The 19,692-nt window shown below is 38.6% G+C and overlaps 1 protein-coding gene across 1 annotated transcript; it reads right to left on the reverse strand.

Annotated features, from left to right (window-relative positions):
• Nucleotides 1–211: 211 nt before the first annotated feature.
• On the reverse strand, nucleotides 212–10,957 carry LOC113063799 (myosin heavy chain, fast skeletal muscle-like). Its single transcript, XM_026234125.1, has 39 exons — nucleotides 10,757–10,957; nucleotides 10,527–10,670; nucleotides 10,301–10,457; nucleotides 9,884–9,911; nucleotides 9,669–9,780; nucleotides 9,487–9,579; nucleotides 9,328–9,391; nucleotides 9,135–9,233; nucleotides 8,949–9,052; nucleotides 8,643–8,781; nucleotides 8,442–8,560; nucleotides 8,177–8,326; nucleotides 7,919–8,089; nucleotides 7,544–7,844; nucleotides 7,231–7,298; nucleotides 7,060–7,147; nucleotides 6,863–6,980; nucleotides 6,651–6,774; nucleotides 6,072–6,208; nucleotides 5,732–5,987; nucleotides 5,405–5,647; nucleotides 5,146–5,322; nucleotides 4,907–5,052; nucleotides 4,730–4,820; nucleotides 4,235–4,624; nucleotides 4,031–4,157; nucleotides 3,815–3,933; nucleotides 3,517–3,713; nucleotides 3,242–3,425; nucleotides 2,993–3,158; nucleotides 2,771–2,895; nucleotides 2,260–2,568; nucleotides 1,950–2,153; nucleotides 1,731–1,856; nucleotides 1,418–1,588; nucleotides 861–965; nucleotides 676–771; nucleotides 434–565; nucleotides 212–314 (listed from the first exon to the last, which is right to left on the reverse strand). The coding sequence occupies exons 1-39, from the start codon at nucleotides 10,955–10,957 to the stop codon at nucleotides 297–299; spliced, it is 5,799 nt and encodes a 1,932-aa protein (XP_026089910.1). The 3' UTR covers nucleotides 212–296.
• Nucleotides 10,958–19,692: the final 8,735 nt, after the last annotated feature.

The raw sequence follows: 19,692 nt of genomic DNA on the forward strand, positions 1-19,692 counted from the left end.
AGTTCACATTTTTGTTATAAAGTTCAGGATGTTTCCGGTTTTCATCTTTTCCCCCCTGCTTTTTTATTCTGGTTTCTTATTGTTACCATCACAATTTCAGTAAACTCTTTTTTTTGTTCTGTACCACATCATGCCTCATAGTTGTCTTTTAAAATTGTGATAGAGTATCTGAAAAAAGTTTGAAAGTGGAAAAAATAATGGACAATACAGCTTTCAATTAATTCGCCATTTAATGGACACAGAAGAACTCAGGACAAGTCAGTAATATGCTTGCTTGTAGGTGTTTTGTCTTGTCTTCATTCTTCAGCTTTAGTCTTGAAAATGAAAAAAAAAAAGATCAATTTATTAAAAAAAATAGATTTTATTGAAAATATTTCATAGATTATATGTATAAAAAGTCATTTTTCTCTACATAATCATCATCTGTTGTTACCTTCCCAGCTTCACGGCTCTTGGCTCTCAGCTTGTTGACCTGGGACTCGGCGATATCAGCGCGCTCATGAGACTCCTCCAGCTCATGCTGCACCTTCCTGTACCTGGACAGGTGAGTGTTGGCCTGCTCCTCCTGTTAGGATTACACAAGATATCCAACCCCTTTCAGAGCATTGTTCTCATGGCACTGAGTGTATTGAATAGAAAATGTCAAAACACTCAAGACATTGACATTAGACTTACAGCTTCTTCAGCTTGGCGTTTGTAGGCCTTCACTTTCAGCTGTAGCTTGTCTACCAGATCCTGCAGTCGAGTCACATTCTTCTTGTCTTCCTCAGTCTTTGGGTGTAATAATTATTCATGGTCTTGGTTAATCTATGTATATCATCATGAAAGGTGTTAAATATCTAATTCTTGTGTAGTTTTACCTGGTAGGTGAGCTCCTTCACTCTCCTTTCATATTTGCGCACTCCTTTCACAGCTTCTGCACCACGTCTCTGTTCAGCTTCAACTTCAGCCTCCAACTCATGCACCTTCAGTAGAGAGTTATTGTTATCATCTGTCAAATCTCTACCATGGCCAGTTCATCGAAAGGTTTCCCTCTCTAGGTGAACCATGCCCGAGCACCCCCAAAGCCCCAAAGTCTGGTTTGTTTGACTAGTGTGATCGCTCTGTACCGTATCTGAGCACGGTACACTGAACCCTGTCCTGGCCCGCTTGAAGAGGTGAGCCAGAGCATGGTTCAGTCGGGTCATATTTTCAACAAAAAACATTTATAACTACTTGGAAAGTTAATTTGAGTATTGAGTAACAGGTTTGTAACAGCTCTAGTCTTCACCTTATTGATAAACAGTATTTCTACTTTGTGATTATAGCTGCAAATTCCTCCATCACTGTCACCTGTTATAATCGCACTCTGGTTCATCACAAGGCAACCGTTCCTCGTATGAGTTCACCCTAAGTCTGTGTTTAGTCTGTAATTTACCCTGGACTCCAGTTTCTGGAGCTGCTTCTTTCCACCCTTCATGGCCAGACTCTCAGCCTCATCCAGACGGTGCTGCAGGTCTTTGACAGTCACCTCCATGTTCTTCTTCATCCTCTCCAGGTGAGCACTGGTGTCCTGCTCCTTCTTCAGCTCCTCAGCCATCATGGCAGCCTGAAATATAAGACAATGGAAATCAGCTTACCAATATAGATAGAATTAGCTTCCATGAATGTTCTCTTTGCTACCACATGCAGCTAAACAAAGTCAAATAACTCTTTCAATTAGAAGAGAGCGACAGACTGCAAACACGCACATCAGTGATGGCCTTCTTGGCCTTCTCCTCTGCATTTCTGGCCTCCTGGACTGCATCATCCACCTCACCTTGAACCTGGATCAGATCAGTCTCAAGCTTCTTCTTGCTGTTAATAAGACTCGTATTCTGCAGGATTTAAGCAGGTAGTTTAGTGTATATTTAACTAAAACATTATCATGTTACCTGAATTTGTTGTTAGTATTTAATCATCTTTAGTACTTGTGAGTGCAGCAGTCCCACGCGTTCGCTGGCATCCACCAGCTCCTGCTCAGCCACTTTGCGGCCTCTCTCTGTTTGCTCCAGTGCAGCTCTCAGCTCCTCAATCTCTGCTTGCATCAGGCCATTCCTGCGCTCCACCATGGCCACCTGCTCCTTCATGTCCTCCTGTCCTCTGACAGCTTCATCAAGGTGCAGTTGGGCATCCTGTGGAAATGTACTTTCTTTGTTAGTTGCATGTCATGCTTCAGTTATTTCGTGTATCATATTCATATTAGAAAATATGTAAACTCCTCATTCTACAGAGAGATACCTTGAGCTGTCCTTGGACGTTCCTGAGCTGTTTCTGGGCCTCAGCAGCCTGGCGGTTGGCATGACTCAACTGGACCTCCATCTCATTCAGATCTCCTTCCATCTTCTTTTTGACTCTCAGGGCATCGTTTCTGCTCCTGATCTCAGAGTCCAGAGTGCTCTGCATGGAATCCATCACTCTTTGGCTGTTCCTCTTGATCTGTTCTATCTCCTCATCCTTCTCTGCCAGCTTCCTGTCAATCTCGCTCTTCACCTGGTTCAGCTCCAGCTGCACACGGAGAATCTTGGACTCTTCATGTTCCAGGGTGGCCTGAAAGGCAAAAAATAAATAATTGACTTACATTTAAAACTTGTCAAAATGTACTTTATGCCTCCAGAGTTATGGAAGTACATCTGTGATTGTTTAAGAAGGAAATAATTACATTAATTTAAGTTTTTGAACCACTACATGTACAATATTTTAATATTATTCAAAGCACTGGTGTGATGTTATTGTAGCAAAGGAATGTCACCTCTGCTTCTTCGAGTGCAGTCTGGATCTCTACTTTCTCAGACTCCACTGTCTTCTTGGCTTTCTCTAACTCATGAATGCACTTTCCGGTTTCTCCAAGCTGCTCAGAGAGGTCAGAAATCTCCTCTGAAAGTATTTAAAAATCAATTGTACATCATTTTCTGTTTTTAAATGCATCTCTGTTCTTTAAAATCCTTGCTGTAATAATAAAAGTGCCATTTACGTTGCAGATTCTTGTTCTCCCTCTTCAGGGTCTCGAGGTGGTCAAGAGCTTCTTCATAAGAGTTCTTCATTTTGAAAAGCTCAGTGCTGAGAGAACGAGCTTCTTTCTGAGCAGCTTCTAGTTCAGCCTGGCTTTCCTCATACTTCTGTTTCCACTCTGCTAGGACCTGAAGAAGAAATTTAGTCATTGTTAACTAGCCAAGTCCATGGTTCAAGGTTTGGATTTGAAGATTATCCACATCTTTCTTACCTTATCAAAGTTTCTCTGCTTCTTGTCAAGGTTGGCAGCCAGTGCATTTGCCCTCTCCCCATCAATCATAAGGTCCTCCACTTCACCCTGCAGTCTCTGTTTGGTCTTTTCCAGAGAGGCACACTTGGAGCTCACTGCCTCAATGGATTCTTCAGCATCCTGCAGACGCTGTGCCAGCTTTTTCCTGAAGAAAGTGGTATGAAATGATGAAATCTTACTAATATTTGTGATATTATATGTAGGGAACTGAAGACTGTTTTCTTTGCTGTATTTACTTGGCTTCCTCAAGCTCTTCAGTGCGTTGGATGGCATCCGTCTCATATTTGGCTCTCCACTGGGCCACCTCACTGTTGGCTTTAGACATTCCCCGCTGGAGTTCAGCTTTGGCCTCCTGCTCCTCCTCGTACTGCTCTCGGAGCAAGTCACAGTCATGACGGGCAGACTGAACCGCATGGGCCAGAGCATTCTTGGCCTATAGGGCGGCACATTTGGGGATTTTTAAAACACCCTTGGATTTAAAAATCATTTTTTTAGAAAGAATTTATCAAAACAAAATAATATGTGCAACTCTACCTTGACTTCTTCCTCTACATGTCTTTTGAGATCTTCAATTTGCTGAGTAAAAGCCTGTTTTCCTCTAGTTAACTGTGAAACAAGTGCTTCTTTCTCTTCCAGCTGACGGCTAAATTCACCTTAGAAACAGTTAAAGATATTAGCATGAAATATAATAACAAAATATTTACTCAATTTTGTTTTGAGATTTTTTACATCTGTAGCTTACTCTCTTACCATTTTCAGTCTGAAGTCTTGCTCGTTGTGCATTCATGTCGTTCAACTGGCGACTATTTTCATCACTTTTGGCCTTGATTTCACTCAGCTGGTCTTCAAGAGTGCGGCACATCTTCTCTAAATTACCCTAAAGAGATAAGAGATTATATGAATATGTTTGCAAAGATGATTTTGTACTTATTAATGATAATCTAGTGACATTACCTTTGCTTTAGCCACAGCCTCCATGTTGCTTGACAAATCATCAATCTCCATCTTGTATTCACTCTTCTCCTTCTCCAGCTTCTGCTTGACCCGCTGGAGGTTGTCGATCTGTTCTCCGAGCTCAGACACACTGTCTGCCTGCTTCTTTCGGAGAGCTGCAGCTGTAGCTTCATGCTGCAAGGTAGACTCTTCCAGATCACGACGCATCTTCTGGAACTCAGCTTCACGCTTCTTGTTCATCTCAATCTGAGCAGCAGTGGCACCACCAGCTTCCTCAAGCCTCTCGCTGATCTCTTCAAGTTCCCTGGAAAGATCAGCTCTCTGCTTCTCTACTTTGGCACGAGCAGATCGCTCTGCCTCAATTTCCTCTTCCAGCTCCTCGATACGGGCCTAAATAAATAAAAAAAGACTTCTTTACTGACATTTGTAATGTGGATTTTCCAGCTATGCAACCACTTCATAATTTCACATCAGAAATATTAGAGCTTGTGTTACCTGAAGTTCTTTGATCTTCTTCTGAAGCTGTGCTCCCAAAGACTGTTCATCCTCTATCTTGCTGAGAAACTGACTTATCTCAAAGTCCTTCCTGTTTTTTAAAGTGTTGTTTTGTTAAATGTGCCAAATACTTATTTTGTGTAATTATGTTAAGTTCAAAATCTGACGGCCACTCACTTTTTGATCTTCTCATCTGATTGCTGTTTTTCATTCTCCAGGTCCATTAAGGACTCCTGGGCCAGTTTCAGATCACCCTCAAGCTTCCTCTTGACTCTCTCGAGGTCCATACGGAGCTTCTTCTCTTGCTCCAATGAGCCCTCAAGCTATTGTTAAACAAACTGGAGCATTAAAATCTGGTATAGTGCAACACATTTGATTTCTTGGTCATGGTCTTATTCTTATGCCAAACATCTTACATCGTCCACTTGCTGCTCAAGCTTTGTCTTAGCTTTAGTCAGAGTGTTGACTTTGTCTTCCTCTGCCTGAAGGTCATCAAGAGTCTGCTGGTGTGCCTCTTGGAGGGCTTTCTTCTCTTTGGTCAGCTTAGCAATGCTCTCATCTTGAGAGGCCATCTCCTCCGTCAGGTTTTTCACCTAAATGGAAACATTGATTACTGCTTTCATTATCAAGAGCCTGAATCACAATCTGCAATATATACATATATAAAAGACTGACTTTATTCTCTGTTGCATGTTTCTCCTTCTCCACTTTTGCCAAGGTGAGCTCCAGGTCATCGATGTCTTTCTTCAGCTCGGAGCATTCGTCCTCCAGTTTCCTCTTCTTGGCAGTCAGTTCAGCATTGATTTCCTCCTCATCCTCCAGTCTCTCGGTTGTCTCTTTGAGTTTGCCCTCGAGCTGGATCTTGCTTTTGATGAGCCCTTCACATCTCTCTTCAGCATCAGAGAGGTTTTCAGATTCCTGTTCATTGACATGGATATAGTTAATGACTTATGTTCATAGCTGTAGGATCATATTGGGATAAATAAGAGCTGAAATACTCACAGAAGTTACTTGCAGTAGAAGATCATTTTTCTCCTGAACAATTGACACCATTTTCTCCTCAAGCTCCTTCTTTTTAGCTAATGCCTTTGTTAAATCTTCTTTCATTTTCTCAAAGTTCTCCTTCATTGATGCCATTTCTTTTTCACTCTCTGCACTCTTCAGAAGAGGCTTGATCTTGAAGTACACCTTCATCCATGGCCAATGTTTCACATTCATGAATGAGCGGATGTTGTATTGGATGGAAAAAATTGACTCCCTGTGTAAATTGTAATCAGTAAATCAGCCTTTATCATGCTGTGCTACTAGACAGTTGTGTTCCCAACATTATTGTAAGTTGTACCTCCTCTCCATCATTTTGACAAACTCCTTCCTCGTGACATATCCTCGGGCCAGAGCCTGAGTCATGGTAACCAGATTTACTAGTTTCTCATCTCTCATCTCCTCAAGAGCACCCAACAGACCAGCTTTGAAGAACACCTACAAGAACATTTGGAATATATTAAAGACGTAGCGTTGAAGAAGCCAGTAAGTCCTTTTCAGAGTAGATGTGGCCTGGAATACACTATATGGCCCTAATAATAATTGAGTTTGACTGTTCCAGTAATTCCAGAGTGAAAAATCTATTATGTTCTATATTACAGTGAAGAATGACATTTGAAACCATTCTGTCCTTTCTTTTTTGATGTAACAGTTTGAGGAGGCAGTTTTTTGTGTAATCTGGTGTGGAATAACTTGACTGGTAAAAAGCCTAGACCTAAACGCATATTCAAAAGTTTTAGGCCTTCCTTCCTTGGACTGTTGCAGGACAATTGGAGGGACTGAATCTTCTACAATGTCATTGTACTGTAGCAGTGTCAAAAATGAGAAGGAAAGAGTTGAAAATGTTCAGTCCACATGGTGTATTTGGTGAACAGCTCACCTTGGTGTGTCCAAATTTGTATTGGGTGTGGTCAACATCAATAGAGCCCAAGAGTTTCTCTGTAGCCTTTTTGTTGTCAATGAAATGTCCCTCAGGGATGACGCTAGCATTTAATATTTTATATCTAGAGGACATTTAGGGGAGAGTAGTATTCTTGTGAAATAAGGAAATTAAGATTAGATGATACATCCTCTCTAAGTATGTATCTTTACCTCTGCTTGAAGTCACCGTAGTGGATTCTGCTTGGGAAACCCTTCCTGCAGATTCTGATGCCCTCCAGCACACCATTACACCTGAGCTGGTGGATAACCAGGAAGTTCTCCATCAGACCTGAAATGCAAATGTTCTTAAGGTTTCAGGTGTTGTTTCAAAACTGTGATGCATTTGAGTCTTCAAGTATCAAGATTACCTGGAGTCTTGGATTCATTAGGAATCAAGCAGCGCACAAAGTGAGGGTGAGTGCTCCTCAGGTTAGTCATCAGCTTAGCCAAGTTCTCCTGTGGAAATATTTGAGATTAATCTAATCTGCAATGGTGAAACAATTCACAAACTTCAAGAGAATCAGAGAGAATCTGTTTACCCTAAAAAGTGCAGACACCGTCTGGAAGGAACCACCCTTCTTCTTGCCTGCTTTCTTTCCACCTCCCTCTGTTTTATATCAATGACAGAAGGTTTTTTGTTTTTTTTTGTCTTGCTTTCCATTAACCCCTTCAACAAATCTCTATTGACATCTTGTTGAATCTAACTGTTCTCTTGCATAGACATACTTCTTATTTTAAAACTCGTTTGTTGCATTCTGATTATCTCATTTTTTTATATAGGTTTTTTATACAATAAGGTGTCTTGTACATAATTCAAACACAAAGGAATTGAGCAAATGCAGATGTTTATACCTTCTGGCACAGCGACATACAGCAAGGCCAGCACTTTGAGTGCTGACTTTTGGTAAAGTTGCACAACTGAGTCGTTCAGTGGATCCTTGTTCTTTTCCAGCCAGCCAGTAATGTTGTAGTCCACAGTGCCGGCGTAGTGCACCAGAGAGAAGTGGGCTTCTGCCTTGCCTTTGGCAGGCTTGGGCTTCTGGAAAGCTGCACATTTGCCCAGATGCTGGTCATGCAGCTTGTTTTTGAAGCTTGAGTCTGTAGCCTTCGGGAACATGCACTCCTCTTCAAGGATGGAGAAGATGCCCATTGGCTGTTGAAGAAATATTCACACTCAAGTACAGGCACAGTGAGATTGTTGTTTTAATTGACTGAATATCCTCTTACCTTCTCAATGAGCTCAATGCAGGCAGCCAAGTCCATCCCAAAGTCAATGAACGCCCATTCAATGCCTTCTTTCTTGTACTCCTCTTGCTCCAGAACGAACATGGTGTGGTTGAAGAACTGTTGCAGTTTCTCATTTGTGAAGTTAATGCAAAGCTGCTCCAAGCTGTTATACTGATAATTCAAAAGAAGCAATTATTTCAACTGACTGTTGTCTTTTATGTCTTGATTCTTTCAGACACATTAATGACTGATACTCACATCAAATATCTCAAATCCAGCGATGTCCAGCACACCGATGTAGAACTCTCTAGGATTCGTCGTGTTCAACATCTCATTGATACGGACGACCATCCACAAGAACATTTTCTCATAGACAGACTTGCAGAGTGCAGAGACTGCATTGTTCACCTGAGAAATTCAAAGGTCAGTGTAGATTATATTAGTACCCTTACTTCTCACGATGACTATGTCTGAGACATTTCTCACTGTATCCACAAGTTAAATGTGTTGATGAGGTCATCACCTGTGGTACTGTCTGGCCTTTGGTCACCATCTCATTCCCGACCTTCACTCTGGGGTAACACAGAGCTTTCAGCATGTCAGCGGAGTTGATGCCCATGAGGTAGGCGATTTTATCAGCCGCTAAGGGAGCAGAGTTTTATGCATTATTGTTGATAATTAAGTCACTGTTTATATGTTCATTTGTGCTAAAATGTGATCTTACCCTCATTGCCGTCAGGTTCGGCCTGCTCCTCTCTCTGCTTCTGTTTGAACTTCATGGCCCCATGATGCATCACAGCACCTGTCAGCTTGTAGATGCTGATCTTCTCATCAGCAGTGAAGCCCAGAATGTCTATAGCAGTCTGTTTTTACACAGACCAAATAAATCAATGGTTTATTGGAGTATTTCATAGTGTGTCATGCAGTATTCAGTTCAAACTGGTGATTTTCTGATGTTTGTTTGCTCAGAAATGTTGCATAAAATCTAAAAATACTACTACTAATAATGATATTGCAGTTGTCCACATACATCTGTGGCAATGAACTCCTCCACATCATCGATGCTCTTGACAGTGATTTCACCCTGGCTGATCATCGGATAGTCGTAAGGGTTGGTGGAGATGAGGAGGGCCTCTGTAAAGAGTTGAAGTGCAGTATATTGCCAGTGCTCTCAAACATAGAAATAAGTGAAAACACAATCCTGTAGATTTCTCACCGAGCAGCTCTGGCTTGTGTCCAGTCATGAGCTGGTAGAAGATGTGATAGCTCCTCTCAGCAGACAGCTGGAATGTTACCCTTGACTTTTCCAGCAGATCTTTCCACGAAAAAAAAAAGACATTGTGTTTAATTGATTAACCCACATCTTAGCCTTCAAATAAAATGTTTGTCTTAAAACAGTGTTGACTCACAAGTTTCAATATCTGCTTTGGCCAGTTTACCAGTGGTCCCAAAGTGAATCCTGATGAATTTACCCTAGATTGAAATCATTGATAAAAGCTCAACTGTTTGCCTGCTTTGAAATTGAAAATGTATGATGTTATTAATGATGATTCATGGGTGCAACTTACAAAACGAGAGGAGTTGTCGTTCCTTATAGTCTTGGCGTTACCATAAGCCTCCAGCAGAGGGTTGGCTGCAATGATCTGGTCCTCCAGAGATCCCTAGATGTAATTGTAGCACAGTGGGCAGTCATGAGGTGAATCACAAACACTGTCATCAATAACATCGTCTAGAATAGAGATTCACTAACCTGCATTTTTCCAGAGGCAGACTCTGTCTTCTTTGGACCAGCCATCGCAACAGTTGCAAAGTACTGAATGACACGTTTTGTGTTCACAGTCTTTCCTGCACCGGATTCTCCACTGGAGATATATACCAGATCATCATTTAATCATGAATCTTTTACTGATTTACAATTATAACTGAAAAACTTCAGGTTGTGTCAGAAGAAGAATATTTACTCACGTAATCAGGATAGACTGATTCTCACGATCTGAAATTAAACCGTGAAATGTTAACAGGATTCACTTTTTCCTTTTAGCATTGGTATTGTTTTAATAGGTGTCACCATTTTTTTAAATATTCATATAAGTGCATATAGAAGAAGGTAACTTTTAATACAATAATGTAAAATAATGGTTATGAAGCACTCACTGACTGAACATTAATTTGTACTTTATCACTCAGTTTCCTCAGCTTAAAAACTTAATTTAGGTATCGTTTACTAAGAAGTTGTTAACTAAAGTCTTTCATATATACATACGATTTGGATTTAGCTTTTCTACGAACTCTGCCAAAACAGCAATTTATAGACAATGAGTTATTGCTTCACACTAGATATTATAAAGTGTATTTTCTCAGTGACTGCTGGAGTCCACTCACCAGTGAGCATGAACTGGTAGGCGTTGTCAGAGATGGAGAAGATGTGAGGTGGGGCTTCAATCCTCTTTTTGCCTCTGTATCCAGCCACAACAATCGCGTCGTACACTGGGAGCCATTTGTATGGATTGACAGTGGCACAGAACAAGCCAGAGTAGGTCTGAAATGGAGATCGTCCAGTTTTACAGTGTTGCTGCCCTATTCCAGGAATAAATGATGATGTACTTACATAGATCATCCATGCTGCGTAACGCTCTTTGAGGTTAAACAGCACAGAAGGCTCATTGAGGTGGGTCATCATGGCCATGTCCTCCATTTTGTCAAACTTGGGAGGATTCATTTGGAAGATATCATCTTCTTTTACTGTGACAGTCTGTAATGAACATTGTTTCATTATTTAAGAGAAAACACAAGCACTGTAACATATCAAAAGGTTTTTTTTCAATCTATGATACTTACTTTCCCACAGTGAGTTTTGACGGTAGCTTTGCCACCCTCTCTACTAACAAGAGTACTTTTCAAGTACATCTCCGCTGCATCTGTCACGAAGAATGCTGTTTTGGCGTCGAAGGGGGCGGTCTGAGCCTCGATTCGCTCTTTCTCTGGCTTCCGGAGGTAAATGGCCGCCTGGCCGAAACACTCCATTTCACCATCTCCCATGATTGTACTTCACTGTGGAGCACAACAGACATCACCATGATGATAAACTTCATTAGATTCACTTTCTGATTCTCAATGTCTAACTGTCAACTCTAACGCTCCTAAAACATTCCCATCAGTGAAACCTCCAAACAGATCATAATGTCACCATCAGTTGGGAACTTCTTTACCTTCTGTTACACTCAGATAGAAATCTCAGCTGTCCAGTTCAGGATTCTGAAGAAAAAGAATAAGATAAGAAAGATAAATGACTATATACTAAATAATAATTATACAGATAGATAGATAGATAGATAGATAGATAGATAGATAGATAGATAGATAGATAGATAGATAGATAGATAGACAGTGACTCACCAGTTTTGATGTCAACTGTGCTTCAATCAGAGCTTGTCATTTATATAGTATCTTTACTGAAGACTCAGCTGAACTGTCCGGCTGGATTTGGTAATGTTATTCTACATGGTTTATGATGATGCATCTCAGTCCTGGTGGAAAATAGCAACATGTTGGCCTTCATTTGACCTTCATTTGTTTTTTTGGTTTGCTGGGGCATGTCGTATTTTAATTATTCGCATGGGTTACATCAACTGAACAGCTTTTCTATACTTACATTCATTTACATTTACATTTAGTCATTTAGCAGATGCTTTTATCCAAAGCGACTTACAAACGAGGACAATAAAAGCAGTCAAAGCTACTTTCAAAAATCAGTCAAAAAATCATGATATTGATACTGTATTTTTTAATTTTAAAGCAATAACATATCAATCATAGATATTTGGATGATCCAGCCTGTTTTCTTATGTTGTGTCTCTTCTTTTTAATGTCGGCTTTCTTGCTGAGTGTGTGTGTTTGTTTACAATATTTCATTTGATTTCACTGAGATCTTATTTCAATGTTGCTTCTTATTTTAATCTTGGCAAAGAGAAGGAACTTGTTTGAGATGTGAAGAAGCAGTCAGCTGTCTCTGCTCTTTCATTTTAGAGGTGACAGCAAGACGGAAACAATGTGATGACTGTAAGTTTGTACTTTTGATAAAAGGTCATATACAACTTATGTTTGGGCAACTTTCTGTCATATAACGATTGATATTTCTAAATCACATGATGTAATTTATCATTCTTTCCTCTGTTTTACCAGATACATTCCTGTGTTCAGCCACTTCCAACATTTCTTTTTGGACATTTAGCATCTCTATTATTTCCTCTTCAATTGCAAACTGAGTAAAGTTACAGTTTTCACATTTAATGGACACTGTAACTTCTGGACACATAATAAATCAACTTGACCTTGACCTTGACCTTGACATATGTAAATGTTTTTCAAAATCACAAAGAGCTTTCTGTATGTAATATCTAGTTCAATCACAAGAACACTTAAAATCTTAGATGAATTACCAAAGATGGACTAAAACAGTCCTTTCAAATGAAAGAAAAAATAAAATAAAATCCTCTCTGTCAGATTTTTATTGGGCAATTAAAGCTCAGTGATCACTCCAGATATGAATCTTATTTCATGGTCATATAATGACTCTCAAAGTTATAAACAGCATGTTCATATATGGACAAATCATAAATATAGCACAGAGAGACCTCATGTTTGAATCATGAAGTTTAGGTTACTCAACGAGACTTACCTGACCTATCATCACATTACTGTAAGATTTCTCAGTAAGTACACTGCTTTTTCAGTTTACTGTAACTTTGAAATAAATGAATAAATAAAAACTATTAAACAATGTTTTTGACTTGCTCTAGACTCTCTAGATTTATGTTTATATGTTAACATTTATCAGCTGCTCCAGTTTAGTATTGTTGTAGATTATTAACAGACTTTGTGTTGCAGTCATAAACCTGAGAATTTAGCTCGATTTAAATATAAATTTACAGACAACAGTCAACATGTGGAGTAGTACTTATTCATCTTCTGAGCGTGGTGAGTTACATCGCCAGATCCATTTCTACATTAACCAATATTGTAAGGTTTGTAATCACACCCGTCTGTCCTAAGTGCATCAAGACAAATATGAAGCATCCAACCACAAAATCATTGACTTGTCTTGAATACAGTTTTTGGATTGTTGATCCAGGATTTAGGGAAGTATTTTTAGAGAACAATTGTGAAAGACTGCAAGTGAAATAGTCAAGTCATAATTCAAGCGACTAAAAATGTTTTGGTAGGCTATGAAAGTTACAGGTCAGAGAATAGTGCCAAAACATCCAGTCATCTTCGTTCTGTTGCTGTGGCTGGAAATGCCTTAATAATGACTGGTCCAAGGTGAAGGGATGAGTGGAAAGTGTCAGTAAATGATTGTATTTGTCAGTGCAGTGTAGTTCACTCAGACGCGGGTACAACAGCAGAAGAGTCCGATCAGCTCAGAGCAGGAGACTGATGCACCAAAACTGCACAGTGGATCTCTGAGAGAAGTGATATGGTTCAGTGGCACAATGTGCAGCCAATTCCTCTGCAGCAATTCCATTGGGGATCTTTAAGTGTTGCCAAACTTAGCTGACTTCATCCTTTAAATAATTCAGGCTGTTATTAAAATAAGAGTGAGGGGGAGGAGTCATGTGATGAATTTAAAGACACACCTCTTCTGCAAACTCTAATCCACAACCATCCAAAGACCGAAGAAAAGACATGGTCTCCAAATCACTTCAATGTTTAATTCAATATCTTGAGTATGTAAATATTACAAATGTATTTAAGACTTGAGGAGCAAACGATCAGTGAAAGCAACACCGAACGGAGCGTGTCATGCATTTGAAATCTTTTAAAAATAATAAAATACATTCATCAGAATCCATAACTGCTGAGATATTTGCAGGTCAGATGGAGAGGTCAGGCTCATGGTACACACAGTACATACAGCCGTACACCTGCAGGTGCATCTGGACTGGGAGATGTTCCCGGCTGCTTCTGATCGTGACACTGAAGACTACTCAGACACCAGAGTGTGTTTCAACAAGAAGTGTGTAGAAGAGGTGAGTAGTAGATAGGGGACCACCAAATGTCAAAAAAAAAATATATATATATATATTATTGATGATGACCTCTGACCTGTTTCACCTCAGGACCCCTGTGACACGTTCACCTTTCACCTATTAATAATCTCCAGATGTTAATATGTCATATGGCTTTAGCATAATTTGAATTTCAAGGTTGTCCCAGCATTGACCCAGCAACCCAGGGATCAATATGAAGACAATATGTTCAATTAGTATCTGTTGACCACATGCAGGCATCCAGACAGATTCAGTCACAGGGTGTGTTATGGCTTCTCCCCCTCTCTCTCTGCGGGATGTGAGAAAAAGAAGATTCTATAGGTATTACTAAAAATATAGAAATGTCTTACATTTTTCCAGGAGCAGGAAAAAGAGTTTGTCATGTATGTGTTTTTCTTCATCATTATTTTTCTTTCTTTTATGTAAAGCACTTTGAATTACCATTGTGTACGAAATGTGCTGTATAAATACCCTTGCCTTGCCTTGTCATGTAAGAAAAAGTTACCGGTCAATTGTAATGAGGAACCTGTGATGTCAAAATAAGTAAAGGGAAAATAATTAATTTTATCAGGGGATTATCATAAGGCATTATGTAGACCCAAAAATGTCTGTACATTCCATGTTTTATGGAGGATTTCAGTAGACATAATGATTTTAATACGGTATCAGCCCCTAAACCTATCCATCACAGTAAACCTTCTGCATTTTGATATTTTCAAAAACATCATTTAGCATCATTTATCATTTAAAAAGCTGTCATGCTCATGGGGATCATTTTTGCTCATGTCAATCATTAATGTATTACTTAACAATAAGGGGGAAGATGAACCACACACACACACACACACACACACACTGGTTTGTGGGGACACTCCATAGGTGTAAAGATATTTACTGTAGAAATTGTACACCTATCCATTACACAAACATGTCTGCATTTTTCTATTTTTGTATGTTTGTAAGCAATCTTAATTATGAGGACTCAAGAAATTTCATCATAAACCATATTTACGTTTTTATATCAGTGTAATATCCATGTCATTATACAAATTTGTGTCCTGATAAATAATATACACAAGTTTAAGGTTCCTAGAGCTTATTCTGAATTTGGCAAAACTGCCTTTTCCTCCTTTGGTCCTAGGTCACTGAATGAAATGCAGAGTGTTATGATGTTAGAAGCAGTCCCATCTTTAAATATTTTTAGAAACCTTTTGGAGTTCTGTCTGAAGGAAATGTGTGAATGATTCAGAATCAGATTGAGCTTTATCTCCAGGTATGTTTACACGTGTTGACAGAAGCTCCGCAGTGCAACAGAATGACAGCGACAGAACAAAAACACAGGTAATAAAATAATAAAAAATAGAACAAGTAAGCAAGGAATAACAATATACATAAATAGAACTGTCTATATTACAATAGACAGTTCTGTATGTACAGGTATATTATGTGCAATGTGAATTGTACACTAAGTATGTGTGTTAGATAAATAAGTGTATGTGTATATAAATATAAAGTGTAGTGTGTTCGCCGTTATTATCAGCTGTTCATAAGATGGATTGCCTGAGGGAAGAAACTGGTCCTGTGTCTGGTCGTTCTAGTGCTCAGTGCTCTGTAGCGTCGACCAGATGGCAACAGTTCAAAGAGGGAGTGTGCTGGATGTGAGGGGTCCAAAGTGATTTTGACAGCCCTTTTTCTCACTCTGGATAAGTACAGTTCTTGAATAGAAGAGAGGGTTGTACCGATGATTCAGTTCCAGGTTGTTGAGACTGCACCAGACAGCCAGCTCTTTAACCTCCTGTCTGTAAGCAGACTCGTCACCGTCCTGAATGAGGCCGATGAGTGTGGTGTCGTCTGCAAACTTCAGGAGCTTGACAGAGGGGTCTTTAGATGTGCAATCATTAGTGTACAGGGAGAAGAGCAGTGGGGAGAGGACAGAGCCCTGGGGAGCTCCGGTGCTGATTGTACGGGTGCTGGATGTGTATTTTCCCAGCCTCACTAGCTGCTGCCTGTCTGTCAGGAAGCTGTTGATCCACTGACAGACGGAGGTGGGCACGGAGAGATGAGATAGTTTGGGCAGGACCTCTTTGGGATGACTGTGAATCAAGGATCCTCATGAACATAATGTTGCAGAACATAATGTAATGTAAGTAATGGTTCTGCCACCCACTTTTAAGCAACATTAGACTTTGCTGAAATAATAATTGCTGGTCTATAATTGTGTTTTCATTCCTGATCAAATTTTATACTTTTAACTTGGCTTTTTATAATTTCATGTTAACCTTTTGAAATTATCCCATATTAAATTTGTATTTCCTTTTCTTTCCTCTATTACAGAGTTATACAGTTTTGCTTTAGCTTTTCTAATTTCACTAATTACTTTATTTCTTAATTTATTTAAGCTTCACTTCTCATATTCTAAACTAGAGTTAAGATACTGTTTCAGTGCATGAATTAACCTTTGTTTCATAAGTGACTAGATATTTTCATTTAGCCAAGGTACAGAATTTTACTTTTCTAGGTCTACGGTTAATATGCCTCATAAAACTGTAGTGTATTGAATAGTGTCAGTGTAAAATTCTACACAACTTATATCTTCTAGTGCATCTAAGATTAAATTCTCTTTTTTGTATTCTAAAATCACATGATGTTCTGATTATAGTCTGATAATAATAATAATAATAATAATAATAATAATAATAGGTACATTACTAAGACTTTTACTAAGATTAAGACATTTGTTGACATTTGAAGACAAGGCTACAGAGAAATGTCTAAAACAATACATTAAATATCAAAATCATACACTTACTTTGTCTCTGCATGATATGAATTGCATGATTGAAACAATTTTCCTGCCCTCAGAACTGGACTGAATAATTCTGAGAAAATAAGTCAGAATTACAAGAAAAAAGCCAGAATTGTGAGTTTTATATCATGCAGTTGTGAGAAAAACAGAATTGACATTGTAGCAATAGCCAACAATACATTGTAGGCCTATGGGTCAAAATTATAAATTTTTCTTTTATTGCCAAAAATCATTAGAATATTGAGTAAACATTAAAAACTTTGGCATGTGAAAACGTAATTTTTGATCAGTAATATGCATTGCTTAGAACTTAATTTGAAAACTTTAAAGGCCATTTTCTCAGTATTTTGGTTATTTTGCACGCTCAGATTCCAGATTTGTGTCTCGGCCAATATTGTCCTATCCTGAAAAAATATACATCAATGAAAATATTATTTATTCAGGGTTAGTGTAAATATCAATTATCAAATACAATAATTGTAATATTTTTTAGACTGGTTTTGTGGTTCAGGATCACATATTTGTTTTTATTCAGTGTCAGAAACAGGCTTCCATACATACACACACATATATGTTGCAAAATATTTCTCCTCTCTCTGTCTCATCTTTACCCAGAATTTGCTCAATCTCTTGCCATTAATTATGACTTATATTTAATTTTTTTTATTTTATAATATTTTAGTCTCTCTCAACCCTGCAGGCATTCATGTGGTAGTTTGATAGAGTGTAGTTTGTCTGTGTTTGGTTTTCTTTATTTATGCAGTTTTTCTCTGGCTACATTTGGACTTTGTTGCCATCTCGTGGAGAATATGATTGCTGCAGTCACTAGTGTGTGTGCTAGTCAGGGGATGAAATCTGCATGTTGGGTAAAAAGCAAGGGAGGCTGGGGATGTTTGAGACACATCTGTAATTCAGTGTTTTTCTGTACTGCTTATCTCAAATATATCTCACTTTTAATCATTTCCTCTCAATGATCTGCTTCAAATGAGGCCTGTCGTGAAATTTGCAATTTGCACATGCATTTTTGTTTATCAAAATGTATCTTTTGTTATAATACAGCAAACAAATAAATAAAAAACATTTTTTTGAACAAATAAATAATAGATTAACCTTAAAAAGTACAAAATAGACACTGTGTGTGTGTTTGTATAAGAGAGAGAGTGTGTGTGTGTGTGTGTGTGTGTGTGTGTGTGTGTGTGTGTGTGTGTGTGTGTGTGTGTGTGTGTGTGTGTGTGTGTGTGTGTGTGTGTGTGTGCGATTGTGTGTGTATGTGGGCATGTTTTTGTATCATATCAGGACACAACTGTGTATAATGACATGGGTATGACACAGGTATTACAAGGAGATTGTGACTTATGAGGACATAACCCATGTCCCCATTTCTCAAAACACTTATAAATCATACAGAATGAGTTTTTTTGAGAAAGTAAAAATGCACAAAGTTTCCTGTGAGGGTTAGGGTTAGGTGTAGGGTTGGTGAAGGGAGATAGAATATACAGTTTCTACAGAATAAAAACCATTACACCTGTGGGATGAACACACTTTACACAAAAACAAACCTGTGTGAGTGTGTGTGTGTGTGTGTGTGAGTGTGTGAAAAATATTTAGAAATATGAATATATATTATATATATATATATATATATTCTATTAAATAGTATATATAGAAATATTATGTTTGATTATTAACAAAAGATTTTAAAAAATTTCTCAAAACCCACAAAATCTTGGAAAAAAAGTCTAATTGTATTTCTGTCCAAACACAGAACATCTGACCACATCCACTCCTCCACACTGTCACTGATCGACATGTATACCAAAATAAATCCAAAATCTTCGCTGGCTTTTTTGACTTTGATTTGATCGGGCATTAATAAAACTACTGGAGAATGGGATTGGAGGGGAAACTTCTGATTTAATCAGCACCATGTACTGTTTTTATCATTGTTATTACATGTGCTGTAAAAATAAGGCAACTTATTTTTGGGTCTGTTGAGCACTGTTGAACACGCAACATAACCAAAGACACTAACACTTCCTTTATCTACATACATGCACCTGCAGAAATGAGTCATTGTCCACGCATCAATAATAAATAATCTGAGATGAAGAATATAATGTTTAATGATGAAACCACATATAGACTTTCACACACACTTACACTGAGCAGTGTGACAGATGATGATGTCCTCTAGTTACTCTTAATACTCTTCTTTCTGTTTAAATAATTACACGCATCAGTCTATATATTTTAGTCAACCATAAGCATCGTTTTTGAAGTGTGTGCTTTTGAATAAATTCCTCAGGGTAACCAGAGTATAGGTGTGTCCCAAGTAAACCTCACAGAAAAGTGTATAACTAGTGTGTTTAGTGCATTCTTACTGAAAATGCCAAAAAGAAAAAGTGCACTTGAAACACCTGGATGCTGCACTGAACTGAAAACATGAAGTGTGGGATGATGGACACGTCCTGCACTCAGCTGTCAGCTTTAACTGCACAGAGAAGGGGAGGTCGAGTATATAGTGTACACTATAGAGTATAGTGCGTCATTTGGGACCTGTGAAGCTGTGATCAATCAATCATCAAATAAAGCAAAATGACAGGGTCCTTTACAAAAAGGATAGTTCCCCTCCTTGGTTCTGATTGGCTGAGCCAAGTTGGAAACTGTTGTGAATTACTCTACAAAGTAACATACACCTCTGTTTACTTCTGTGTGTTGCTTGGCAACCACTTTGTTGGAATTACATTTGTTGGAATAATGTTTTATTAATATCCTTACACTTTATTTGATCGGTTTCATTTTGTGATAACTTACTGCATATCTGGAATAACAGTTTTATAAAAGCAGTAATCCCCATGAAGCTGTGGTTTACAGAGTTTTTAGCATGCTTCTTGGAGTTTATTACTTAAAGGGTAAAGCAG

The sequence above is a fragment of the Carassius auratus genome, chromosome 46 (assembly GCF_003368295.1).
Source record: "Carassius auratus strain Wakin chromosome 46, ASM336829v1, whole genome shotgun sequence".
NCBI lineage: Eukaryota > Metazoa > Chordata > Actinopteri > Cypriniformes > Cyprinidae > Carassius > Carassius auratus.